The sequence below is a fragment of the Mus musculus genome, chromosome 7 (assembly GCF_000001635.26).
Source record: "Mus musculus strain C57BL/6J chromosome 7, GRCm38.p6 C57BL/6J".
In the NCBI taxonomy this organism is placed as follows: domain Eukaryota; kingdom Metazoa; phylum Chordata; class Mammalia; order Rodentia; family Muridae; genus Mus; species Mus musculus.
The window spans coordinates 139,833,666-139,855,769 of record NC_000073.6 but is presented as its reverse complement, the minus strand read 5'-3'; the positions used below and the strand labels follow the sequence as shown (position 1 = coordinate 139,855,769).

The following is a 22,104-nucleotide window of genomic DNA, read 5'->3' as shown; positions in this document are numbered from 1 at the left end:
TACTGTTGAGGAAGAGACCTCAGTTGCTGCTTCTCCACATACCCAGAGGTCGCTCTCTGAGGGCTTGGCTGCTCATTTGTTGCTCAGTAGGCCCCTTAATCTTCTCTCTGTGTTAATGTGTGTGTGTGTGTGTGTGTGTGTGTGTGTGTGTATGTGTGTGCGCGCACGCGCGTGTGCATGCATGTGTACCAATGTGCACAAATGTACATCTTGAGAGTAAGGGGAGACGAGACCAGGTGAATCACTATTTAAAAGTCACAGAATCCTCGCTGAAAGTCTAGATTTTTTTTTTTGTTGTTGTCATGGAAACCACCATCCTCCATCATGGTTGAGAAGCAAATACTTGGTTTTAACCTTGGCAATGAGACCCACTCAGCTGCTCTCTGCTAGGCCTCCATGGATCCCTTTCTTTCCTTGAAACAATCCTAACGCACACGTGGAGGCTCTCGGGTGTCAGAGCTGTCTAAGCTCATGTTACCAGCTGATGACACAGCCTGCGTAGCACCTAGCATGAACACCGCAGGCTTATTCACTACACACTGCCCAAGTGCTGGGAACCTTCTGTGGCTCTATTTTTCTTCAAAGTTCCCCCAAGGTGAGTGTGTCTCCTCAGAGCTGAACAGGGAGTGTATTTAGGCACGGAGATTGCAGTGTTGCTGTAAATGTGGAAAGCTCCTACTGTGTGTCCGGGGCTCCCCCGGAAGCTCATGTGGGGAGTTCTCTTAGTACCTCTTCCTGGAAACCTGCAGGCTAGGCTGGCCACATGGCCTTTGCACAATGGAAACAGAGTTCACAGCCACACACATGGGATTTAGTTCTTCTACCTGTGGTAGCTCAGGGTGTGGTGAGAAGCAGTGTTCAGGTATTATGTCCAGAGAGCAGTGAAGCAGGGCATGTACCTGGTGGGCATCTTGAGGGTTCTTTCCAGGGACTTCGACATTCCTGGGATTCTGGAACTAATTTCAGCGGATGTGCATCTGCACTTATGCCTTAGGGGATCAGGGCAGGATGCAAATCCAGAGGGATGTCCATTGTGGTGTGGCAGGAAGAGACACCTGAGTGATGTGCTGGATCAAGGGGGGCGTGTTAGAGGCTGCCAGGCCAGAGATGGATGGTGAATTAGTCACTGTTCTCTAGAATAACAGAAGCAATAGGATAAATGCATGTATGTCTATAGTTAAGATTGTTGTATTTGAAAACTATCTATCTGGCGTGAGTGTGTCTAAAGAAGATGGAGTCTGGTGTCCATGGGCCATGGTGGCCAGAGTAGTCGTACCCTCTCAGGAAGTGTGAAGTTTGTGCATGCTGGCTGCTTATCCCCCTTTCTCACTGCATTCCATCCGGGCCCCAGCCTGGTATGCTGCTGCCCTCATTCAAGGTGGGCCTGTCCTTTGCCTTCACTGCCTCACGTATTCGTCATCTCTGGAAAGATCCTCATGGACAGACCCAGAAGTACCTTTCTGGTCTCAGGAATCTCTCAATTCAGTCAAGTTAACAACCCAGATCAGGTGTCAGAGGGCCATCATGAGGTCTGAGATAAAAGGTTTCCCCTTCCCTCTCCTTATCCTCTAGTCTCTCTGAGAAGGGTCGGGCACAGCAATTCCCTTACCAGCCCCAGGCCAGGTCAGGAATCAGGAGAGGGAAGCAAGCCTTTAGTGGGGAATGAAGCCGACACCCCTTATAATCCCTGAACTTTCAAATGACATTAACCTGCAAAGAGTGAACCTGTCGAGGGCATGCAAATGCATGCATACGGATGTGGACAGCATGTATCTACAGGGGCTATGTACCTGTGCCTGAGTATTCCCATGTGTATGGGCATGTACCTACATAGGTATATAGAAGGTGCATATGGTATACAAGAAGGTATGCATACCAAACCCAAAGCTAGCCATGGAGAAAGGAGCTGGGGAAGACAGGAGGGGTCAGACATGCCAATGACCAAGGGATGCTGGGGTCCTAGTGCCATGAGCCATCCTAGCACATCAGGTCCTGAATGACCAAGAAGGGCACTTGTGGAACCTCAGTGGCCTACAGGACAGGCAAAGCCTGCTTCATGGAGGATGGCACCTATGCCCAAGGCCTCCTAAGCAGGCTAATCTTGAGTCTGGTTTCAATTGACTACAGTGTTGGGGGTTTGGTCTTGAGCAAGTAACAGAGAGATGGGGCTCGTATTGGTGACTGCTGTCTACTATGGTTACAGGCATGTTCTCATCTAAAGTAACTTTCAATAGCTTTGCAGCACAGCTGTTTCTCAAGGGAAACGAGAGGGCTCCTGGCACCTCCTAGATGGGCTAGTCTTGTGTTTTCTCTGTCTCTGACTCTGGAAAGAGAGGAGCAGACATCCTGCTGTGTTTGCTCTCAAGGGCTGTTTCCAGCATGGGGTTCCACGGTTCCAAGTCTACTGAGAATTCTCTCCGAGGAAAGGGGGTAGTAGACATAGCTTGAGCAAAGCCTCCTTCTTACTCCATAGGGTCCCGACATGCCAGTGCACAGTGGCTATGAAGTTAATGCTAGAATGTGCAAAGATTTTTCTATTAGCTTCAAGCAGGTGCCTTAGCGCCACTGAGACCAGAAGTAAACCAAAGCCACGAATGCCCAGTCCCCATGTGTGGTCACCAGGAGGCATGGAGGGCCTTCTGTCAGTAGCTGGGCAGCTCAGTGTTGCCCATGTTGCATAGATACACAAGTCCTCAGACCAGCTAATCTCCAGCCAGAGATATCATGAGCAGTCTGCTTCTCAAGTCTCCCAGGCCTACCTGTATTATATATATTATGTACAATGACATATTATTACATATAATAATAAGTCCCTGTATTAGCCTTACGCCCATGACTGGACCCACTTACCTCAGGACTTTGCTCTACTAACCCATGTTACTCCTGGTTCCCATATTCAGCACAGTGGCTCCCAATTCCTGCCCCCAGGCTCCGCCCCTCTCACTGTGCCACCTCCTAGCTCTGTGCAGCCCTCAAGTCACTTATACAGACCAGATCATCTCCAGCCTGGAACCTGGTGAAGAAGGTTTACAGGACACATGAAAGGTATGTCTGGGTGTCATGGGTTTCTTGGGCTCAGGTGGTGGAGGGGCCCATGAATCGTTTTGGATACCTGAGCAAGGGCTGCTTAGGGTACGGTGGCTGGTCTGCTCCAGGACATGGCAGGGCCTTCTTGGTCACCTGTTTGTAGATGTTCCTAGCAGTCACACCGATCCACAGCATGGTAGAAAGCGTGGAATAGTGCAGAGCAATGCCCACCTGGGAGGAGAGAATGTCAACCAGCCACCTCCTCCAGCCACCTCCTCCAGCCACCTGCCCCAGCCACCTCCTCCAGCCACCTGCCCCAGCCACCTCCTCCAGCCACCTCCTCTAGCTACCTCCTCCAGCCACCTGCCCCAGCCACCTCCTCCAGCCACCTCCTCCAGCCACCTGTCCCAGCCACCTCCTCCAGCCACCTGCCCCAGCCACCTCCTCCAGCCACCTGCCCCAGCCACCTGCCCCAGCCACCTGCTCCAGCCACCTACCCCAGCCACCTGCCCCAGCCACCTGCCCCAGCCACCTGCCCCAGCCACCTGCCCCAGCCACCTCCTCCAGCCACCTCCTCCAGCCACCTCCTCCAGCCACCTGCTCCAGCCACCTCCTCCAGCCACCTCCTCCAGCCACCTGCTCCAGCCACCTCCTCCAGCCACCTCCTCCAGCCACCTGCTCCAGCCACCTCCTCCAGCCACCTGCCCCAGCCACCTCCTCCAGCCACCTCCTCCAGCCACCTGCCCCAGCCACCTGCCCCAGCCACCTGCCCCAGCCACCTCCTCCAGCCACCTCCTCCAGCCACCTCCTCTAGCCACCTCCTCCAGCCACTTCCTCCAGCCACCTGCCCCAGCCACCTCCTCCAGCCACCTCCTCCAGCCACCTCCTCCAGCCACCTGCTCCAGCCACCTCCTCCAGCCACCTCCTCCAGCCACCTCCTCCAGCCACCTGCCCCAGCCACCTGTCCCAGCCACCTGCCCCAGCCACCTGCCCCAGCATGCACAGCAGACTCCTTGGGTGCAGTCCTAACTTTCTGGGCTGTGAGTATACAGAACCCTGACAGCTACTCTGTAGCTCTTTGGGGACAATAAAAACAGTGAGACCAGGAGGAGGACAGGTAGGGAAGGAGCCAGAGGCAGCTGAGACTCTTACACTGTCCAGCTATTTGCTGTGTATGTGGACCTGTGAGAAGCTTGTGGGGTTGCCTACTAGATCCTCCTCTGTAGGAAGTCTATGTCATCTTTATGTACGGGCTCTGATGTACACACCTATCTGTGAACCCTGGCCCCACTCTGGACCCCCCAAGTGGAAGGCAGGCACAGCTGCACAGCAGGGCTCCCCTCATATATTCACCAAGGCACTGAATTTAAGGAAAGGCACCTCAGGGATGAGGCTCTGATAACCCACCCTTGCACGTCACAGTGACTCATTGCTATGGAAACAGCCGCTGGAGCTAGTCCCAGCCAGCACTTTTACGCTAGCTAATTACGCATTCTGCACTGCTTCATCTCCATCTGATTCCATAAAATAAGGCTACCTTTGAGGTACTAACCTGACATTTTGAAATGGCAAGTAAAATATTGCTATAATCGGAAAGGACATAAATGTTTAAGGAATACAGAGATTTCCTGAATAAAGCTAACATCGCACGATTATAATGATTTATCGAATCTAGAGTTCAATTTTTACTTATGAGAAAATGCTATAATAATTGATGAGGATTTGGGGTGGGGTGGGGGTTGGAGAGATTGAAGAGCTGTTTATGGTTTCAGATGGCTTTGTGGGTACAGCACAGCATGTCCTGTGAGTTCAGCTTTCTCTTGGCTTTGCTGATGCTCAGGTGAGATAGGGTCCAGCCACACTGGGATCACCTCTCCTGGATGAGAGTAGGAGGCCTCGGACCTGGGTGGCAAGAGCTGCTTGCCATCTAAGAGTTCAATGTAAAGGCAAACAGAAAAGGGGAGGTAGGCACGGCTTGAAGAAAGGTCTGCAGCGTGGCTGTCACTGTCATAGACAGACAGAAATGTCAGACTCATCCTCAGAAGGGCGCCTGACTTTTGCCCTTGAGACATTAGTTCAGGGCCTTGAGGTGGGTGGGGGCACAGCTGGGAGGAGAGATGGAGGGGAGGCCTGGCTGTTTTCTCCCTTAAGCTGAGTCTCATCCAGGCTGTATGATCAGGGAGCAGAAAGTGTACAAAGGCAGGCTTTGTCTCTTAAACACCAACTTGAGGCAGAACACATAGGGAGGTCAAGGGATGCCGATTGGCTTCCAGACAGCATGTGCTATTGAGAGGAAGAAGCAGGCAGGACACCCTCCCTTGCTTCCGGACCCAGGGCCAGCACTGACGTACATTCATTATGTGGGACTAACAGCAGCCGTCTGCTTTGTTTATGATGTCACTTAGTACTTTAATGAGACTCACGGTCATCTTTCTGTTGCTATGACAACTGTCTGTTCTCGCCAGCCATCCAGAGCTCTGGACCACTTCTCCTGGCTGTTCTGATGATGCTGAGCTTGGGTGGGGAGGGGCTGGGACTCCTGTACTCAGCCACTTGGTTGCTGATCAAAGTGGGGGACACATCTAGCTTTCAGTGATCTAATTTTTAGCTTGCTCCTCTCAGGTATCTCCCTCTTAGCAGGTGAGGTAGGGGAGCTGTCGTGATGAGTGAGGTGGGCTAGCTTCTGACCCGCCAGGCTGCTGATTAAAACCAGCCTGGCTTCTGGCTCAGGGAGGCCTCAGAAGCAATAGACACCTTCACTTCTGTGCACAGGCACAGAGGCATTTAAAAATGTCCTAGTGTGGTGGAGATTGCTACCTGGAGTGCTTTGTGGGACCTGGGTCTCCTTTAGCTCTTGTTTCCCCTGAGCTCTCCTCGACTCCCCTGTCCTTGCAGCAGCAGTTCTGGGTCTCCACAAAACTAACAGGACACGTGGCTTTTTGGTCCTTAGTCTGCTGTCTACAACTTCCCCCCCAGCATAGCCTGGCAGATGGGTTTCAATTGGTCCCACACCGTTAACACTGCCGATACCTGGCTTGCCCTTGAGACATTAGTTCAGGGCCTTGAGTGAGTCAAAAAGCAAGGGATGAATAGGGGCTGGCCATTTCAGGAAAAGCCACCGGAGACTAGGAGGTGTGTTTTCTGCAGTCCACCGTACTCCAGCACACGGGACCTGTCCTTTATCTGGAGTCCCAGTTACTAAGGACTTCTCATCGGAGCACGGCCCTTATAGATCTTAGCTTGGAGGGTATTTCCAGGTCCATTTGTCCCCACCTACCAAATCTCTCTTCCAGGTGCTGCCCCAGTGGAATTCTGGAATGCCATGGGTGCCTGGATCTCTGGGGCTTCATAGGGTTGGCCTGAGCCTGGGGTCAGTGCTGGATTTTATGATTCCAATGACTGCGTGGCCAGCAGGCCCCAGCTGCGCAGCACTTGGTGGCAGAGTGAAGACATAAAGATAACGGCCCACTCAATTGCCTTTTTGGCTTCTGGGCAAGCTTTTATAGCAGGAGAGAGTGGGATTTCCTAGCCCTCGATGTGGCTATTTCCAGCTTAACAGAGGCAGCAATGGAGGAAACTGTCTTCTCTTCCATTCAGGCATGTGACACTTCCTCTTCTGATAGTCTATTCCAGGCCAGGGTAGGGGCCTGTCTTCCTGGGGTTTGATATGTCACATAGTCACATATATATGGTGCCCAGGGGACCAGAGCATGGGTTGTGTCTTTCAGGTGTGGGTGTCATGCTCCCAGAGCATTCTGGGCTTCAGTGTGGGAAACAAAGTAGCAGTAGCTGAGACAGTTTAAGTCTGCATGAACTGGGTGGGTCTGGATGGGAACCAGGGAGGTGGGAGGGTGTGTCCTGTGAGCCAGGCTGTTCTGGGAATAGCGGATTACCCATGGGTCCTCAGGATAAGCCTCACCTGCAGCTAGCTATCCAAGCAGGAGGGACACGTCATAGGAGAGGCTGGGGAACTGATAATGTGGTTATTGTCATTAATGTGGGTCATGAGGTCCTCAGGTTGGCTGGAGTCATTTCTGCAGCTGCCAATAGCTATTTGCTGAATTTGCAACAGTTAGGGATATGTGAGGACCCATGGTGCAGGGAAGATGTTAGCCATGAAATGACAGAAACCACCAAGCTTTTTAGTAAGCTGCTCTGGGTCCCTGCCTGTGCTCACTCTTAGAGCTTAGGTGTGGAGCAGGACAAACATAAGTCTCCTTGCTGGAGAATCAGTTGGCTCGTTTTCTTGATCCAGAGCCACAACCCCAAAGGACGGTCCTGGGCTTGGCTTTGGAAGGAGTCTCTCTGGCATCATCTTAGCCGCGGGCCACAGATCCTGTCTGTTTCCCAGTTTAAGATGCTCAAACCAGGCCACGTGTGAAGGTGGTCTGCCTTGTGATTTGAGCTATTCTTTTCCATGCTGAGTGTTTCAAAGCCCCCTTTCCCTAAGAGAACAGAGATGCCTGGGATGCTCTTCCTGGTTCATGTGGGGATAGAGCCTCTGCTGCTGCTGGTAGCTATGGCTGGCGGGTCTGCTGGCAGGGTGAGGTCAGCACTGGAAGGTCTCACTCATCCCACCCCTGGGTCCTGCCTTGCTGGTTTTTTTTTTGTTTTTTTTTTTTTTTGTTTTTTTTTTTTTGGCAGAGGCATCATGTCCCCATTCTTGTGAAGATCAACATTTGCTGGACAGTAGCTGTCTAGGTATGTGGCCCACTAGTCCTTAGACTCTAGGGAAAAATAAAATTATTTCATATGGCCAAATGTTGGGCCAAACAGCCTGCTTCAGATGGAGTGGGATTAGCATATAGAGTCACTATAGAAGCCTCAGTCTCCCCGGGAGCAACAGCTGAACAAGCACTAAGGTATTACTTTATAAGCAAATTAGCATACGTTTCTGCTGTGATAAGAAAGCTGTCATGCACACTTTTTCCCCCTATAGCATCAGGAAGGCAACACTCACTGCTTGGCACAGGATGGGGTGTTGGGTGCGATTGATGCCACCAGCAAACACGGTGAAGGTCAGAGCGGCGTGGAAGCAGAAGTTGAGGAGTGCGTGCCGGCCTTTCCGGCTTATCCGGATGGCACTGTGGGAAGCAGAGGTTTCACATTAAAAACCAGCGGTTCAGAGAAGAGCCTGGAAATACCACCCTTGAAGTCCATGGTGGGAACAGTAGGCCCTCAGCAGGACTGGGAGGAACCCATCCGAAGGAGCAGACCATGAGAAAGGTAGAGAACTGAGCCTTGTCCACTTCAGCAGGTTTTCACAGAAGCAACGCTTGCAAAGGCTTTTGCAGTTTCTACCCCCCTACGCCCATTTGACAGAGACAGGCTTGTCTGGGGTCTCAGAGGGGGAAGTCACGCCCATAATTCCTGGGACCACTTCTCTCTCTCTCTCTCTCTCTCTCTCTCTCTCTCTCTCTCTCTCTCTCTCTCTCTCTCTCTCTCGTAGATGTCTGATTGACTTTGGTTATGATAATTTCACCAGCATGTCTCAGTTCTGCCTAGCTAGCCAGGGCAGGGCCAGCATTGTTCAGCCTATGACTCTGACTCCATCATGGTTGTGTACCTGTCTAAGTCTCATCCTACAGCTTCTGCGGTCTGGGTGTGCTTCTCAAATTCTCTGCTGAAGGGGGTTGGGGAGGTGGCTCAGTGGTTAAGAGCACTGGCTGCTCTTCCAGAGGTCCTGAGTTCAATTCCCAGGCACCACATGGTGGCTCACAACCATCTGTAATGCGATCTGATGCCCTCTTCTGGTGTACTCATATACATAAAATAAATAAATTTCTTAAAGAAATCTCTGCTGAAACTCGATTGTCAGCACGATGGTATTAGGAGATGCTGGGATGGAATCTCATGAACAGGTTTAGTGCCATTATCAACGAGGCCCCTAAGGGTCCCCTTAACTGGAGGACTTAGAGAGAATGCCATCTGTGTACCAAGACATGAGTTCTCATCAGACACCAAACCTGTTCAATACCCTCGCCCTTGAATTCCAATTTCTAGACCTGTGAAGAACCAATTTCTATTCTAGCCATTGTTATCAATCAGCCACTCTATGGTAACTTGTGAGAGCTGCCAAAGTAGACTAAGAACAGTTTTGGATCAATCTTCTCCCCCAACAGTGCCCTTGACTTACCAAGCCTCCACTTGTGTCTGCCTATGGCCTAGGCCTAGGCATTACTCATAATTTTAATTATGGGGTTGGCTGTGGCTATGGCTGAAATCCCCTTCTTCTATCTCCTTGTGCAGCTTCTATGGATTCAGGCATACAGAAGTCACACACATCTCGTTCCCAGACAAAGGCACCCAGAAACAAGCTCAGAAGTAGACCTCTGTCTAGAAGGTCCTTAGATTAAAAAGTCACAATAGAGAGGGGACTTCAAGGACCCTGCAAGCATGACCATGACCTCTTAGGATGCTGGAACCAATATGCTTCCATTTCAGGACAGACTTGTTTTACATAGTTTTACAAGAACTCGGAGGCTGATGTTAAGAAGTCCCAGTGAGGGCTAAGAGATGGCTCAACCTTTAAGAGCACTGGGTGTTTTTCAGAGGTCTGGGGATTGGTTTTCAGCATCTGCATGGAAGCTTGTATTTATCCTTAACTTTAGTTCTAGGGAATCAGGCACCCTCTACTGGCCTCCTTGGGCACATACACAGAACACATACATACATAGAGGCAAAACACTCATACCCATAAAACAGAAAGAAAGAAAGAAAGAAAGAGAGAGAGAGAGAGAGAGAGAGAGAGAGAGAGAGAGAGAGAGAGAGAGAGAGAGAAAGAGGGAGGGAGGGAGGGAGGGAGGGAGGGAGGAAGGAAGGAAGGAAGGAAGGAGGAAGGAAGGAGGAAGGAAAGAAAAGAAGAAAGAAAGAAAGAAAGAAAGAGAGAGAGAGAGAGAGAGAGAGAGAGAGAGAGAGAGAGAGAGAGAGAGAGAAGAAAGAAGGCTCAAGTCCCAGGATGGAAGGATTGGGGTTTCTCCAGTACTCCTTGTGGTCACTATGCTGGATAGGCTGGGGTGGGCTTCCTTACCTCTGATGCAAGATGTAGGTGATGACAGAGGCAAGGAGACACAGGAGCATGACCGCGGTGCAGGCATACACCACAGGATGCAGGAACTCCCCTGGGTACTGGGGCAGGGAGAGGACAGTCTTCAAATCCTGGAAAGGAAGAGGAGTGTGGAGTGACTGATACGGATGGCCAGGGCTCTTTATGTGACTTGTCAGATGTTTCAGGAGGGGTCAGGCTGGTAGCAGAGAGGGACTCTCTTTAGTGACTACTAATGCAGGAAGGGTGTAGGGTGGAGTATTCTAGGAGCCCAACTGGGGTTGGTGTCTTCTCAGGGCTGCTCAGCTGAGAGCATCTGCCCCTGACTCTGAGAGCATCTCCTAGAGGCAGCATTTCCACAGTGCTTATATCTATCCATGTCACAGATAGAGGGCAGGCAGGCACCAGCTTCCACTGCCTGTGTGCCTGCTGCCATCAGACAAGCTACAGAACACTTAGCCTCCCCAACACACTTTTGCACCCCACGCTCATTGACACTATTTTTTAAAATGGTTCCCTAGGGGAATTCTCCACCAGTTTTCAGCACGTCCTAGGGGCATTAACCCAAGCAGATGGAGAAAGAGATGTTATAAGCAATAGGTAACCTCAGGACCCTTTCTGGCTTCATCCACTCTACTGTGTATCAGAACTGAAGTAAAGGGCTGGAGGTCACAGTTCAAATGAAAGCATGGCTTTCCTGGGATAGGGGCAAAACAGAGAAATGAATATCTGGGTTGGAAATCCTTAGGGCCCTGGGGTGGGTGTCCTTGCCACTATGTTTGGGGCAAGAGGGTCAAGTCTCTGGTTGACCTTGAAGAGACGCCTGGTCAGTGGGCAGCCAGGGCTTCTGCCCACAGTGTCCCCATACCCATCACACTTCTGGGTCATAGCTGATGCAGGGAAGGGGTCTGAGGGTAGCACATGAGGACATGGGTAGCACATGAACAACTAACTCTCTGGAAGACATGAGGCTCAAAAGGTGAGATGCCACGTGGCCTGTGTCCATCCCAGGTCATGATTTCCTAATGAGACATTGCAAAGCTAGCTCTAGAGCAGGTCCATTATACTTCTCTTGATTGGAGATCCCCACATCCTACCCGCCTAACCAGGAAACTTCCCACCCTTGGCCCAAGGTCCTGGGAAGGGGAATCTGTAGTCTAGATAGCTACAAGTTGGCACAGCTAAGGGAGAATGACCTATAGCGCCATCACATCTCTGACCCAGGAAGCCCTCAGAAGTGCTGGCCAGGCAACAATTGCAGGAGGAGCCTGTGCCTGAGGACAAGGCTCCTGTAATGGATTGAGGGTTTCTGAAGGGGGTGAGTGTACTGTTTCCCCAAGGAATGTGTCTTCAACCGTGCCTTGCTTCCTGGACATCCAGCACCTTGTCTGGAGGGTCAGCTCAGTTATGCGGCATACTTGGGGCATTTGCCCATGGGTATTTTAAGGAACACAGCCAGAGACGACCTCACTCTCCAAGCAAATAAGAGCCTCCGTTAAGATCTCCTGAGTGCCCCTGACTTCAAAGCCTCAGGTGCTTTCTATAGTGTGTTAAGTGGAGGGTCCCAGACTCAGTGTAGAGCAGCCGCTTCCAGGACACTTGATCTGCATGGGGGAACCACATGTCCTTCCTTGGTGTCTGTCTGCAGGGAATTTACTAGGTGGTGATAGAGGACACTCTGGCTCCCGTGAACACCAAGGCCATTATTCTGCTTGTCTCGGCTCAGCTGCTTCCTGTCAGACAGAAGCCAACTTCTGAGTCACGGGGAGCAAGCTTCCTGATGAGATCAGGATAGCCACATACCTGATGAGCTCGTGCTAATGGGAGGTGGGGGGGCATGGGGTTCTAAGAACTCTGGGTTCAACTGGGCCCAAGTGACAGCTCCAGGTTCCTATGCACATGGGTTTTTTCATGGGAGTCTTAGGATTTTGATCCATTTTTACCATTGTTGCTAGTGAGGGAGGGAGGGAGGGAGGGAGGGAGGGAGGGAGGGAGGGAGAAAGGGGCAGGGGCAGAGAGAGAGAGACAGAGAGAGACAGAGAGAGAGACACAGAGAGAGAAATAAGAGAGAGAGAAGGGAAGAGATTATGAGAGCAAGAGAGAGAGAAGGGAGAGAGACTATGAGAGAAAGAGAGAGAGAAAACAAAAGTGCAAGTGAGCTTCCAAGGACAGTCCTTGCCTTGCAGTTAGGTATCTTCCCTGGCACCAAAACTCTATAATGAAGGCCTATCTATGGACGGGGTGTGAGGCTGTCACAGGGCTTGTGTGCCTGATGGTATCAGACTCCGGTGATGGGAGGGATCTGAGGCAGCCAAAGAGGGCAGAGGGCTCAGCTCTAAGCAGAGCGGTGCTTGCAGTGCCCCTGGTGTTCTGAGTTGGGAGCACTGCTCCACATTCCCTATAAGAACCTGATCTATGGCTTGGATTCATAGAGCAAAGCCTCGCGGGAGGCCAAATAACAAAACAGAACTGTCTTCATGTAGCAGGCAGGAAGCTCAGAAGCCAGCCTGCTATGCAGTGATTTTTTTTTCCTAGGATGCTGTCCAGACAGGATCACAGTCTTGGGCTGAAGGGCTCATTTCTCAGCTGGACATTGACAGGGGGAGGCCTCTGACCCTTTGGTGGCTCTGTAAGCTTTGGAGACCTGGCCTGGAGGGGGATTGGCATCACCTATATGAAGACAGACTTCCGATACCAGGAACAAGATGACCCAGAGAATGACCAATGAGCTTGGTGAAAAATGGGGTTTGGTTTGGCTTCCTGCTTATTTGTATCAGAATGATCAGCAGTGCCTTTCTGCATTTTTAGAGGTGACATTTAAAATTCAAAGTAGGCAATGCAAAATGGAGATGCATTTCATATTTTAAAGTTCACACATGGGCAAGTTCCTCTCAAGGAGTCTACTGTGCAAATGTTCCTTGGGCAAGATTCCAGTGATCTGACATGGGGTCAGGCAAAAGCTGCCTGGCTTGAGGACAGTTCCCTCTGTAGCTGTGGAGCCAGAACACTCTCAGAGCAGTCATGGTGAGCCGAGCCTGGCTTCCAGGTCACCATATAAGAGCTCTCAAATGACCAAAGCCTGTTGTCCAGCCAGCTGTCACTTGCCCTCACAAATTACAGCTAACATGCTGATAACCGCATGCTCCTGGCTGCCGGCTACCCAGTTACCACACACGTTCCACAGGAACTCTACATCAGTGAAGTCTGATGTGGAGGTCATGTTGACACTCGAAAGGAGGCTGAGCTCATTAGCATCTCATTAGAGTGATACAGATAGACCCACCACGCTGTCAAAGATCTTAATATAACCAAGTTGGGGGGGGGGAGGAGAAAGAGGTAGTACCCTGTTTCCTGGAAGTCTTGTCCCTTCTCTGATGACAGCATAAAATAATGAACTGTCAGAATGCAGGTCTAGTGAAAACCGACACCCAAGAACAACCTGGGAACCTCCCTTTTTCCTTTTCTGTTCTTTGACCGCTGGATAACACTTCCTGCTTACTCCCCAGAACTGTTGTTAGGTGATGCTATCAGCTCAAAGTAGGAAAAGTACCTGTAGATTCAGTAAGGTGGGGGAAGGACCATCCTGGAGAACCCTCAGAATCAGGGTGAATTTCAGTGAGAGATAAAGGCTGTCCCTAACAAGGTAGGTCCAGGTGACTTACTGCTTGCATTGTATGTAGGACGGGCTGATGACTTCAGAAGCCACTTTGGACATTTCTCTATTCCCTTAAGCTGGAGCTCAGCCAACAACCCCATGAACAGCCCCACTGTGGTGGTTTGAATAAGAATGGGCCCCACAGGCTCATGAATGCTGTAGTCACTAGCATGCATATTTGAAAGGATTAGAAGGATTAGGAGGTGGGCTTCTTGGAGGAAGTGTGTCATGAGCTGGGCTTTGACAAAGGTTTCAAAATCTCAAGCCAAGCCCAGTGTCTCCCAAGGATCAGGATGTAGCTCTTAGTCAAGATTGCCTGTCATGTCACATTCCCTGCCATGATGATAATGGAAACTGATACTGAAAGCAAGCCCCCAGCTAAATGTTCTCTTTTATAAGCATTGCCTTGCTGTCTCGACATAGCAACAGAACAGTGGCTACGACACCTGCTCTAACATACAGTCACAGGTATCCTGTTTTGAGTCATGGCTTCCATTCACATTTTCATTGTGTTTTAGTTGATGTATCCTTTGAGCTTGTCCTACCAATAAAACAAGTCAGGAATTACACAGGACAAAAAGGAAGGAGGGAAGGAGGGAAGGAGGAAGAGGGTTCAACTAAGTAATACAAAAACTCATGGTAACTGTGACAAGTGGAAAAGGAGGCTCTTGAACCTGGGACGCCAGGTCTGAAGACATATGGCTCTCTGACCTGGGAACTTTGAATATGGGAGCAACTGGATCTTTCTGATTCCTCTTCTGATTCATTCTCTCCCTCCCTCCTTCCTCCCTCTCTTCTTTCTTCCCTTCCTTCCTCCCTTTTTCATTATTTTTTTTGTGTGTGTGGCTTTCTCTGTATGTGTGCCTGTACTTAAGTATGTGTTGTGGTGTGTGTGTGTATCTGTATGAGAGTGTGTGTTGCATTGTATGTGTGTGTGATATATGAGAGTGTGTTGCATTGTATGTGTGTGTGATGTATGCATACATGTATGTGCATAAACACATGCCTCTGAACATGTGCAAAAGCCAGAGGAGGCTGTCACGTGTCCTGCTTCAACACTTTCTGCCTTCTTCCTTTGAGTCAGTCTCTGAGTGAAACTAGAGCAAGCCTTCTGTCTTTGTTGGGGTTATGGGAGCTTGTAGTCATGCCTGGTTATGTGTTTTGTTTTACATAAGTGATAGGCTTGAACCCAGGCTCATGTGTTTGACACAGCGAGTTGTCTTACCCACTGAGTCATCTCCTCAGCCTCGGTTCTTCTCTCGACTCAGTTTTCCTGGGTAGTCTTCCTCGTCTCCATCTGTGGTTTCGTTTCCATTTGTTTTGTGGCAGGGTCTCAGTCTGTAGCTGCCCCAGCTTCTCAAGTGGTGCGCTCACCAGTGTGAGTCACCGTGTGCATCTCGCTCAGTCTTCTTGCTCTGCTCGGGTCTGGATTTTTTTTTTCTTTGTTGGTTCTGTGCCAACCAAGACTGGTTTCAGTAGAGCCTGATGCATCTCCTTGCCTGTCTTTTCAGTGATAACTGGATCTTATCAATCGATCAGCCTTCCATGGGACAAGCAGAAGGTAAGTCACTCATTCTCTCACAATGCCAGTGCATGACACATGAATACAGCGTGCTGTGATTTTCTTTTTAGGGGGATATATGGGACGATGAAATCATGGAGAGATTTGAAGAAAGACATCTTGAAGAGTATTATGGAGGCTTCCTTCTAGGCTGGCAGTTGCTTTCTTAGTGTGGATAGTTCAGGGGACTGTTGAGATTGGAAAAACTCTGTCTGACAGGACTGTAGCTCTGAGACGTTTCTAGCCATTTAGACCTTGGGATGAACAAAAAGGAAAAGAAAAACAAAACGAACAAAATAAAACAAAAAGCAAAAGCAAAAAACAAAACCCAACAGACTCCAACAAACCCTGAGAGCAGAAGCTCTGAGCTGCTTGTAAACATAACGATTTTTCTCACCTGCCTGCAAGGGGAGGCAGGGCCAGGCCATTTGCTGGCTCCTGAGTACCACGGCCCGGCTATGTTGAAATGAACCTCCCACATTTGGGCTCATATACGTTCCATAACTTAGGGCTACAGATCTCCCTTCACCCATGGTCTCAGAGCTGATCACACACAGATGCTCCTGTGCATCTGAAAGTGCTCCACTGTCAGCCGTTGTGACCCTCACACACCGTGGGCAGGAAGTTAGAGCCTTGGGGGCTTGTCTGAGTTCCACAGAGTTGCAGAGCCAGGGTGTGAGGTCTACTCTTTATACATCTTCCCAGTGCCTTTGGCATTGATAATTGTGTCATATCTTATTATATATTTATTGATTTAATCAATTCTTAGCATGGCGTGTATGTGTGTGTATGTATGTGTGTATGTATTGTGTATATGTGTGTGTATGTATTGTGTATATGTGTGTGTGTGTGTGTGTGTAGTACGTTCATGTGTGGAGGTCAGAGGACAACTTTGTGGAATCATCTCTTTCCTATCACTTTTTTGTGGGTTCTGTGGTATTAAACTCAGGCTTTTAGGTTTTCATGGGTCTTTAGTCTCCTCTCCTGTCATTTTCAGATGTGGAGACAGCCGACACAAAGGGTGTTGCAAATGTGTCATGTATTATGATCCTTAACCCAAGCAGGGCTAGGTGAGGCTTTGTGTCCCTGTCAGATGAGCTAGCATCCAGTGGCACTGAGGTAAGCCCTGGACCACAGCAAGTGAGGGCCAACTAAGTTCTCTGTGAAAGCTCTCACGGTTGCTACTGCTGTTAATATGCTCAGACCAGTGCAAGCACATTACACATATACAGTGATGTCGCAGCCAACACACAGGAGTAGCACCTGATCAGCTAGACTCAAATATTACAGCTCCCCACGGTGCCACCTCACAGCATGCCACCCCACCCCACCCTGTCCTGCATCCCAGCATACTGACCATCAAATCCTACCCATGGGTCCCCTCACTGTGTCTTCCTAGAGTTACCCCACTGCACAACGCCATCTTACCCAGACCATCCTATGTCAAGGAACATCACCATAAACCACACTGTCATTCCACACCATGCACTTCCACATTGCATGGCCCCACAGCACGCCAGTCCTCACTGTACCATTCCATATCCCACTGTCCCACAGCACAGTGTTCTAGCCTGTGTCATCCCACACAGTGTAACCCCACAGTACCCATTATACAGCCATATCATCCTTCGCCATTTACTTCTTGTCATCTACTACATACTTCTATGCACCATCCCAATGAGCACTGTCTTGGACAGTAACGCTCTATATTGCAGCACTCTGGTTTTGAGACAAGGTCTTGCTGTATAGCCCAGGCTGGCCTCATGCCAATTTTCTTGCCTCAGCCTCCTGGATTTTGAGATGACAGGCATGACCCACCACTCCAAGTTTACAGCACTGTGTCATATCCCACCACACACATGATACACCATTCCACTAATGCCACCCTGCACACCCCACACCATACATTATCCACTGTTCCACACATGCCACCCCACATACCTTATACCGTATATCTCATGTCACACCATTCCATACCATGCATCCCACACCACATTCTATAACTCTGGTAACTCTATAACATCCTACCCCGCATACCACACATTCTACATGACACATCTCATATCATATTGCTCAACTTCAAATACTTCACAGCACAGCTTATATTCCTACTACATATCACATGCTACACATTCTACAGCACACATCCTACACCACACACCTATTCTACACATTCTATACCATACATCCCATACCATACATCTAATACTGCATCATTCCATGCAACAATCTCATACTATACCACTCTACTCCATACTGTACATTTTATACCAAACATCTCATATCACACATCCTCCACACACATGTACACCACATAACACACACCCTACTACACACCCCACACCTCACCTCACACCTCACAGCACACCCCACACCCCACACCCCACATCCCACAGCACACACCACAGCACACACCACACATTCTATATCCCACACCCACTCTACACATGTTACCACAAACCCCACACCACACACCCTACAACACATATCCCACCTCCTACAACACATATCCCACACCACACTAGCCTGTATCACAGTCTTATAACACACTTTATATTATACCATTCTATACCAGTGCCATACGTGCCACTCCACCGCACCCTACACCACACACCCACACTGCACATTCTACATCCACACTGTACATCTCCACCACACACCCACACCACACTCTTCAACACCACACACCAACAACACACACCTAACACCACACAGCCCATACCACACACTTCACAGCACACACACCATCCATTCTACACCATATATTCTGTGTCATGCCATTCTCCACCCTACCCCAACCCCACCTCCTTTACAGCCCGTGTTCTGTACCACACTACTCTATACCACACATCCCACACCACAGCAGACTATGTCTGTCACACCCGCCTATCCTGCTTAGTTCCTCCCCTCTAGTTGCCAGAAAATGAGAGCCATGAACGTGGCAAGTGCCTTAGTTCGTCCACCAATGTGGATGCTCTCAAGGACCAGCAGAGAGAAGGCAGATACTGAACAACTCTCAGTGTCATTCACAGGTGTCACTTTGTTCCCTTCAAGAACAGGATTTCTTGGTGCTAACTGTGAGAATCACAGGTGAGAGAGAGCAAAGTCATCCATGCCTGGGTGTCTGCTGGAGTTAAACAGCAGTGCTTAGTGTAGCAAAGCTAGTTGGCTCCTGAGTTTGTTACTTGCTGTGACAGAGATGCTCTGAGGACAGAGGTGCCCTCAGCTTCCCATGTTGGACACAGTCATGGGGAGGATCAGACAAGGATAATGTCTAGGAAGAGGAGCATGGCATGGCCTAAGTAAAGAAGCTTGACCCTAGTGCTCTTTTCTACCCTGGTATGTGGTTCAGAAGGCCACTGGCTGTATCTTAAGCCTTAGAGCAGGAAAGTGGTGAGCTGCGAGACATGCGTTGGAGAAGTTCCAGTAGGCACGGTACAGCTAGCTATGGAGCCTCGGCTAAGGCCAACCAGTCTCAGAACTACTGACCATTCTGTCCCTGGGTCCCAGGTGATTTGTCCAGCACCTGCCTCACAGCCTGTAGACATACAGAAGGTATAGCACCTCAGGTTGTCCATCCCCCACTTTCTGTGTCTCTCAGATACTTCTCATCTGCAAACTATCAGTCCATAATAATAAGCTCCTTGAAAGTCCACAGGTTCCAGGCCAAATTGTCAGGGAGGCATTTACAGTGTGAGCTCTTGAATGGGCAGCCTTGGGCTCCTAAAGTCTGGCATGGTCCTCGTGTGGAACAGAAATCTCCGCAGGGCTGCTGGCAACTGCTGTGAGTCTAGCACATTGGGACGAGAGGGGGCAAAGGGCAGATACTTCTTATATAGGGAGTTGAGTGTAGGAGGGGGCCAGGGGCTTGTAGGTGGCAGGGCTGAGCTAGGCAGCTAAATTCTGCCCGGTGGGTCACATAGGGTGGTCACTGCAGCCACCCATGCCTCCTGAAGCTTCAGCCAGTTTACCTATCATCTGCCAAGGGTAGCTTTCCATTTTTGCAAACATGAATTTGAGGACAAAGGCCACAAACCATTCCAACCTAGGGCTGACAGCCATATTGGGTGTGGCACTTGGGGGCAATAGGAGACTCAGTAGAAATCAAGGGACCCTTGAGCCCAGGGTGCTCTCCTTTGAGAGCTGCCAGCACCTAGAAGAGGGAACCTTGCTGGGGTCAGGAGACAGCATGGACATAACCTTTGCTCCAGCCAGGGAGGCTAAAGTGATGTTAATTCGGGTAACAGGGATCTCTCTTCTTGGGCGTTTTGAGTGGAGCAAGAAGCAAGTGAGCAGAGATTCAGACAGAATGCCCCTTACTAGGCAGACACACAGGTCTGCACTGAGGAACCTATGCCCACGTCTGGGCTATGGACATGTTATCCTGGTGGTCATTGGCATTCCCAGCACGCACTCCAGCCCTAGCTGCCCCTGTCAGCTGTCCCTTAGGAGCATACACAATGCATTATTTACTCGGCTGTCAGCCTTCTTAGAGACCAATAGGCAGCAACCACAATACAAGCTTTAGCCTTCAGGAAGGGCCCCGCCACGTCTTGGACACTGTTCCAACCCGCTGACCACACTGCTCTTACCCTTTTCTAGTGTGAGAGAAACACCCTCCCCCCTCCTGTTGTAGCCTTAGCTGCCAAAGCCGGCTGACTTTCTGAGGAGCAGGGACAGTAGGAAGGGCTTGGTGACCTGACTGAGGCCCCCTTGAGTGGGAGGGAACCCAGTCTAGGACTAGACAAGGTTTCCCAGGGCATGGATGGATGCCACTCTGTTGATTAAATGCTTCGACATTGCCGCGTGCCTTCAGCTAATTAGTATGAACAGCACCAAGTGAGCCAGTGAGCAGACAGACCCTGGCAGGCAGCCAGAGACTCAATGTAGCCAGACCCCACTGCCCCCATAGAGTTATCCCACCCCAGGACTGACACAGGCTGGACAGCTGCTAAGTGCCTAACCACCCCATAACTTACTTTCCTGCCCAGGCCTCCTCCACCTAACAGAGATGGTAGCCCCTGATCTGATGTGAACGGCAGGGTTTTGGTCAAAGCTTTAGGCCCCTTGGGCTGTGTACTCACCATGAGCCCTGCAGAGTTAGGGAGGCAAGCGCACTGATGGGGTTGCTGGCACCGACCACTATGTTGCACCCTTCTCCCCTCTAGCCTCCATGGCCATCTGGAAGGTCAAGTCCCACACAGTCACGGTCGAGCTCCTGGGAAGGCTACCTCAGAGTGACTGTGTCAAGATGAATGGGGATCTGCAGGCTGACCCACCTGCAAAGACAATGCATGGTCAGAGTGCAAGGGAGCCTGATACTGGTCAATACCCAGGTATACTCAGGGGGCACTCAGTCCCTTCCCAAGTTTGCCCCTTTCTGGCTCCTATGAACCTGGCCAGCCTGTTGGAGTCCTTAGCTCAGGCTTCATCTGAGGCACCCAGAGAGGTGGTAACAACCTGGGCTTTGGGACTTGGGAGGAAACCTGGCTCCTGGCAGCCGGAAAGCATCCCTTAAGTAGTCTCTGCTCGCCATCCCAACATAAGACCGTAACTTGGTTATTTCGGGCTGCACAAGCCAGACCAGCATTATCAATTGAAATCAAGAGAGTCAAATAAACCTGAGTAAATCTCTCAGTGCCCAGGAAGACCTGGCAGGCAGAAGCTGCTGCTGCCGCCTGATGTAGCTAGATCTTGAGGGCTGGCGTCTCCCGCATGGACATTCTTGCTTGGCTGGAACTATGTGGTCTTGCTAAGGCTCCAAGCTCTAGACTTACCCAAAGTTATTCAGAATCCACCTTCCCAACAGCAAGAGTGGCCGAATCTCTCACAGCGTTTCTGCTCCAGAAATGGCCCTCATGAGTGGACACTGTGGCCGGCCAGTAGCTTGGGCACAAGCCCTACCCCTCCCCTTCCCTTCTCAGACATCAGGAGAAAGCCACCCAACTTCTCACCTATTTTGGTAAAGGCAGCCGAAGAGGCACAGGTCTCCTGCTTCTCACAGGCGAGATGTGGCATGTCCCTCGTGCTAGGGAACAGCTTTCTATGACGAAAGGCATGAGATTGGAGCTTATAAGTGGAGTTATCAACAGATTGCAGGGCTGCAGCCTGGCGACTGGCTGTGGCCAGAGCACTGCGCTGGGGACGGAGCTCTGCACCCGGAGGGAGTGAGTCAGAGCCGAGAAGAGCAGGCATCCAATGCGCTCTCTGCAGGCAGTTTCCAGCTCTGGGTTGGGGGACGCCAGCCGCCTGCGCGCCGGATTTCTGCAGCAACAGCCAGGGGAATGAAGGACCGGCCGGGAAGCAGGAGCTGTAACCATGGGGACTGGGGGAGGCGCGGACCGCGGCAGCGCCGTGCCCTGGCTCCCTGCGGCAGAGCGGGAATGGTTCTTCCCAGCCCGGCGGCCGGCTGCCCGTCACACTGCAGAGTCGATTTAAAGAGACAACCGACCAGGGTTTGCTGCTTGCTTCCAACCGATTCAGACAACTCACATTAAAGCATTTTCCCCAAAAGGAGGACAGGATGATGTTATTTCATTTTAAAAAGAGATCCCTGTCTCTCGAGGGCTGCAGGAACAGGAAGGTGAAAACGGAAATTGATTTTGGAAGAATCTTCACAATCCATGTATTAAAATACTGTTCAAATCCAAATTTTCCGAAACTGAGGTGAAGACTGTGTGAGCATGAGTCAGCAGGGCTGCTCCTGTCTGTGGACATGGCCTGGCGGGGCAGAAAGTGTCTTCCCTAACCCCAGTGTTGAACCCTTCTCCAAGCCTGGGCCAAAGGACTGAGTGTTGAGAAGGAAAGTGTACAGAG

General features: G+C 50.5%; 1 protein-coding gene across 2 annotated transcripts in view; it reads right to left on the bottom strand.

The window, feature by feature from the left end:
* Window positions 1-21,673, bottom strand: part of Adgra1 (adhesion G protein-coupled receptor A1) — a 43,992-nt gene extending 22,319 nt beyond the window's left edge. Inside the window, exons 1-6 of one of the 2 annotated variants that reach the window (NM_177469.3) lie at window positions 21,243-21,596; window positions 20,373-20,567; window positions 14,953-15,542; window positions 10,058-10,185; window positions 7,988-8,111; window positions 3,113-3,258 (exon numbers count right to left, since the gene is read on the bottom strand). In NM_177469.3, coding sequence (NP_803420.2) covers window positions 3,113-3,258; window positions 7,988-8,111; window positions 10,058-10,185; window positions 14,953-14,964 — 410 coding nt within the window. In that variant the 5' untranslated portion in view covers window positions 14,965-15,542; window positions 20,373-20,567; window positions 21,243-21,596. Of the gene's footprint in view, window positions 1-3,112; window positions 3,259-7,987; window positions 8,112-10,057; window positions 10,186-14,952; window positions 15,543-20,372; window positions 20,568-21,242 lie in introns of both variants that reach the window. The other variant, XM_006536203.4, reaches the window with a different exon arrangement.
* Window positions 21,674-22,104: the final 431 nt, after the last annotated feature.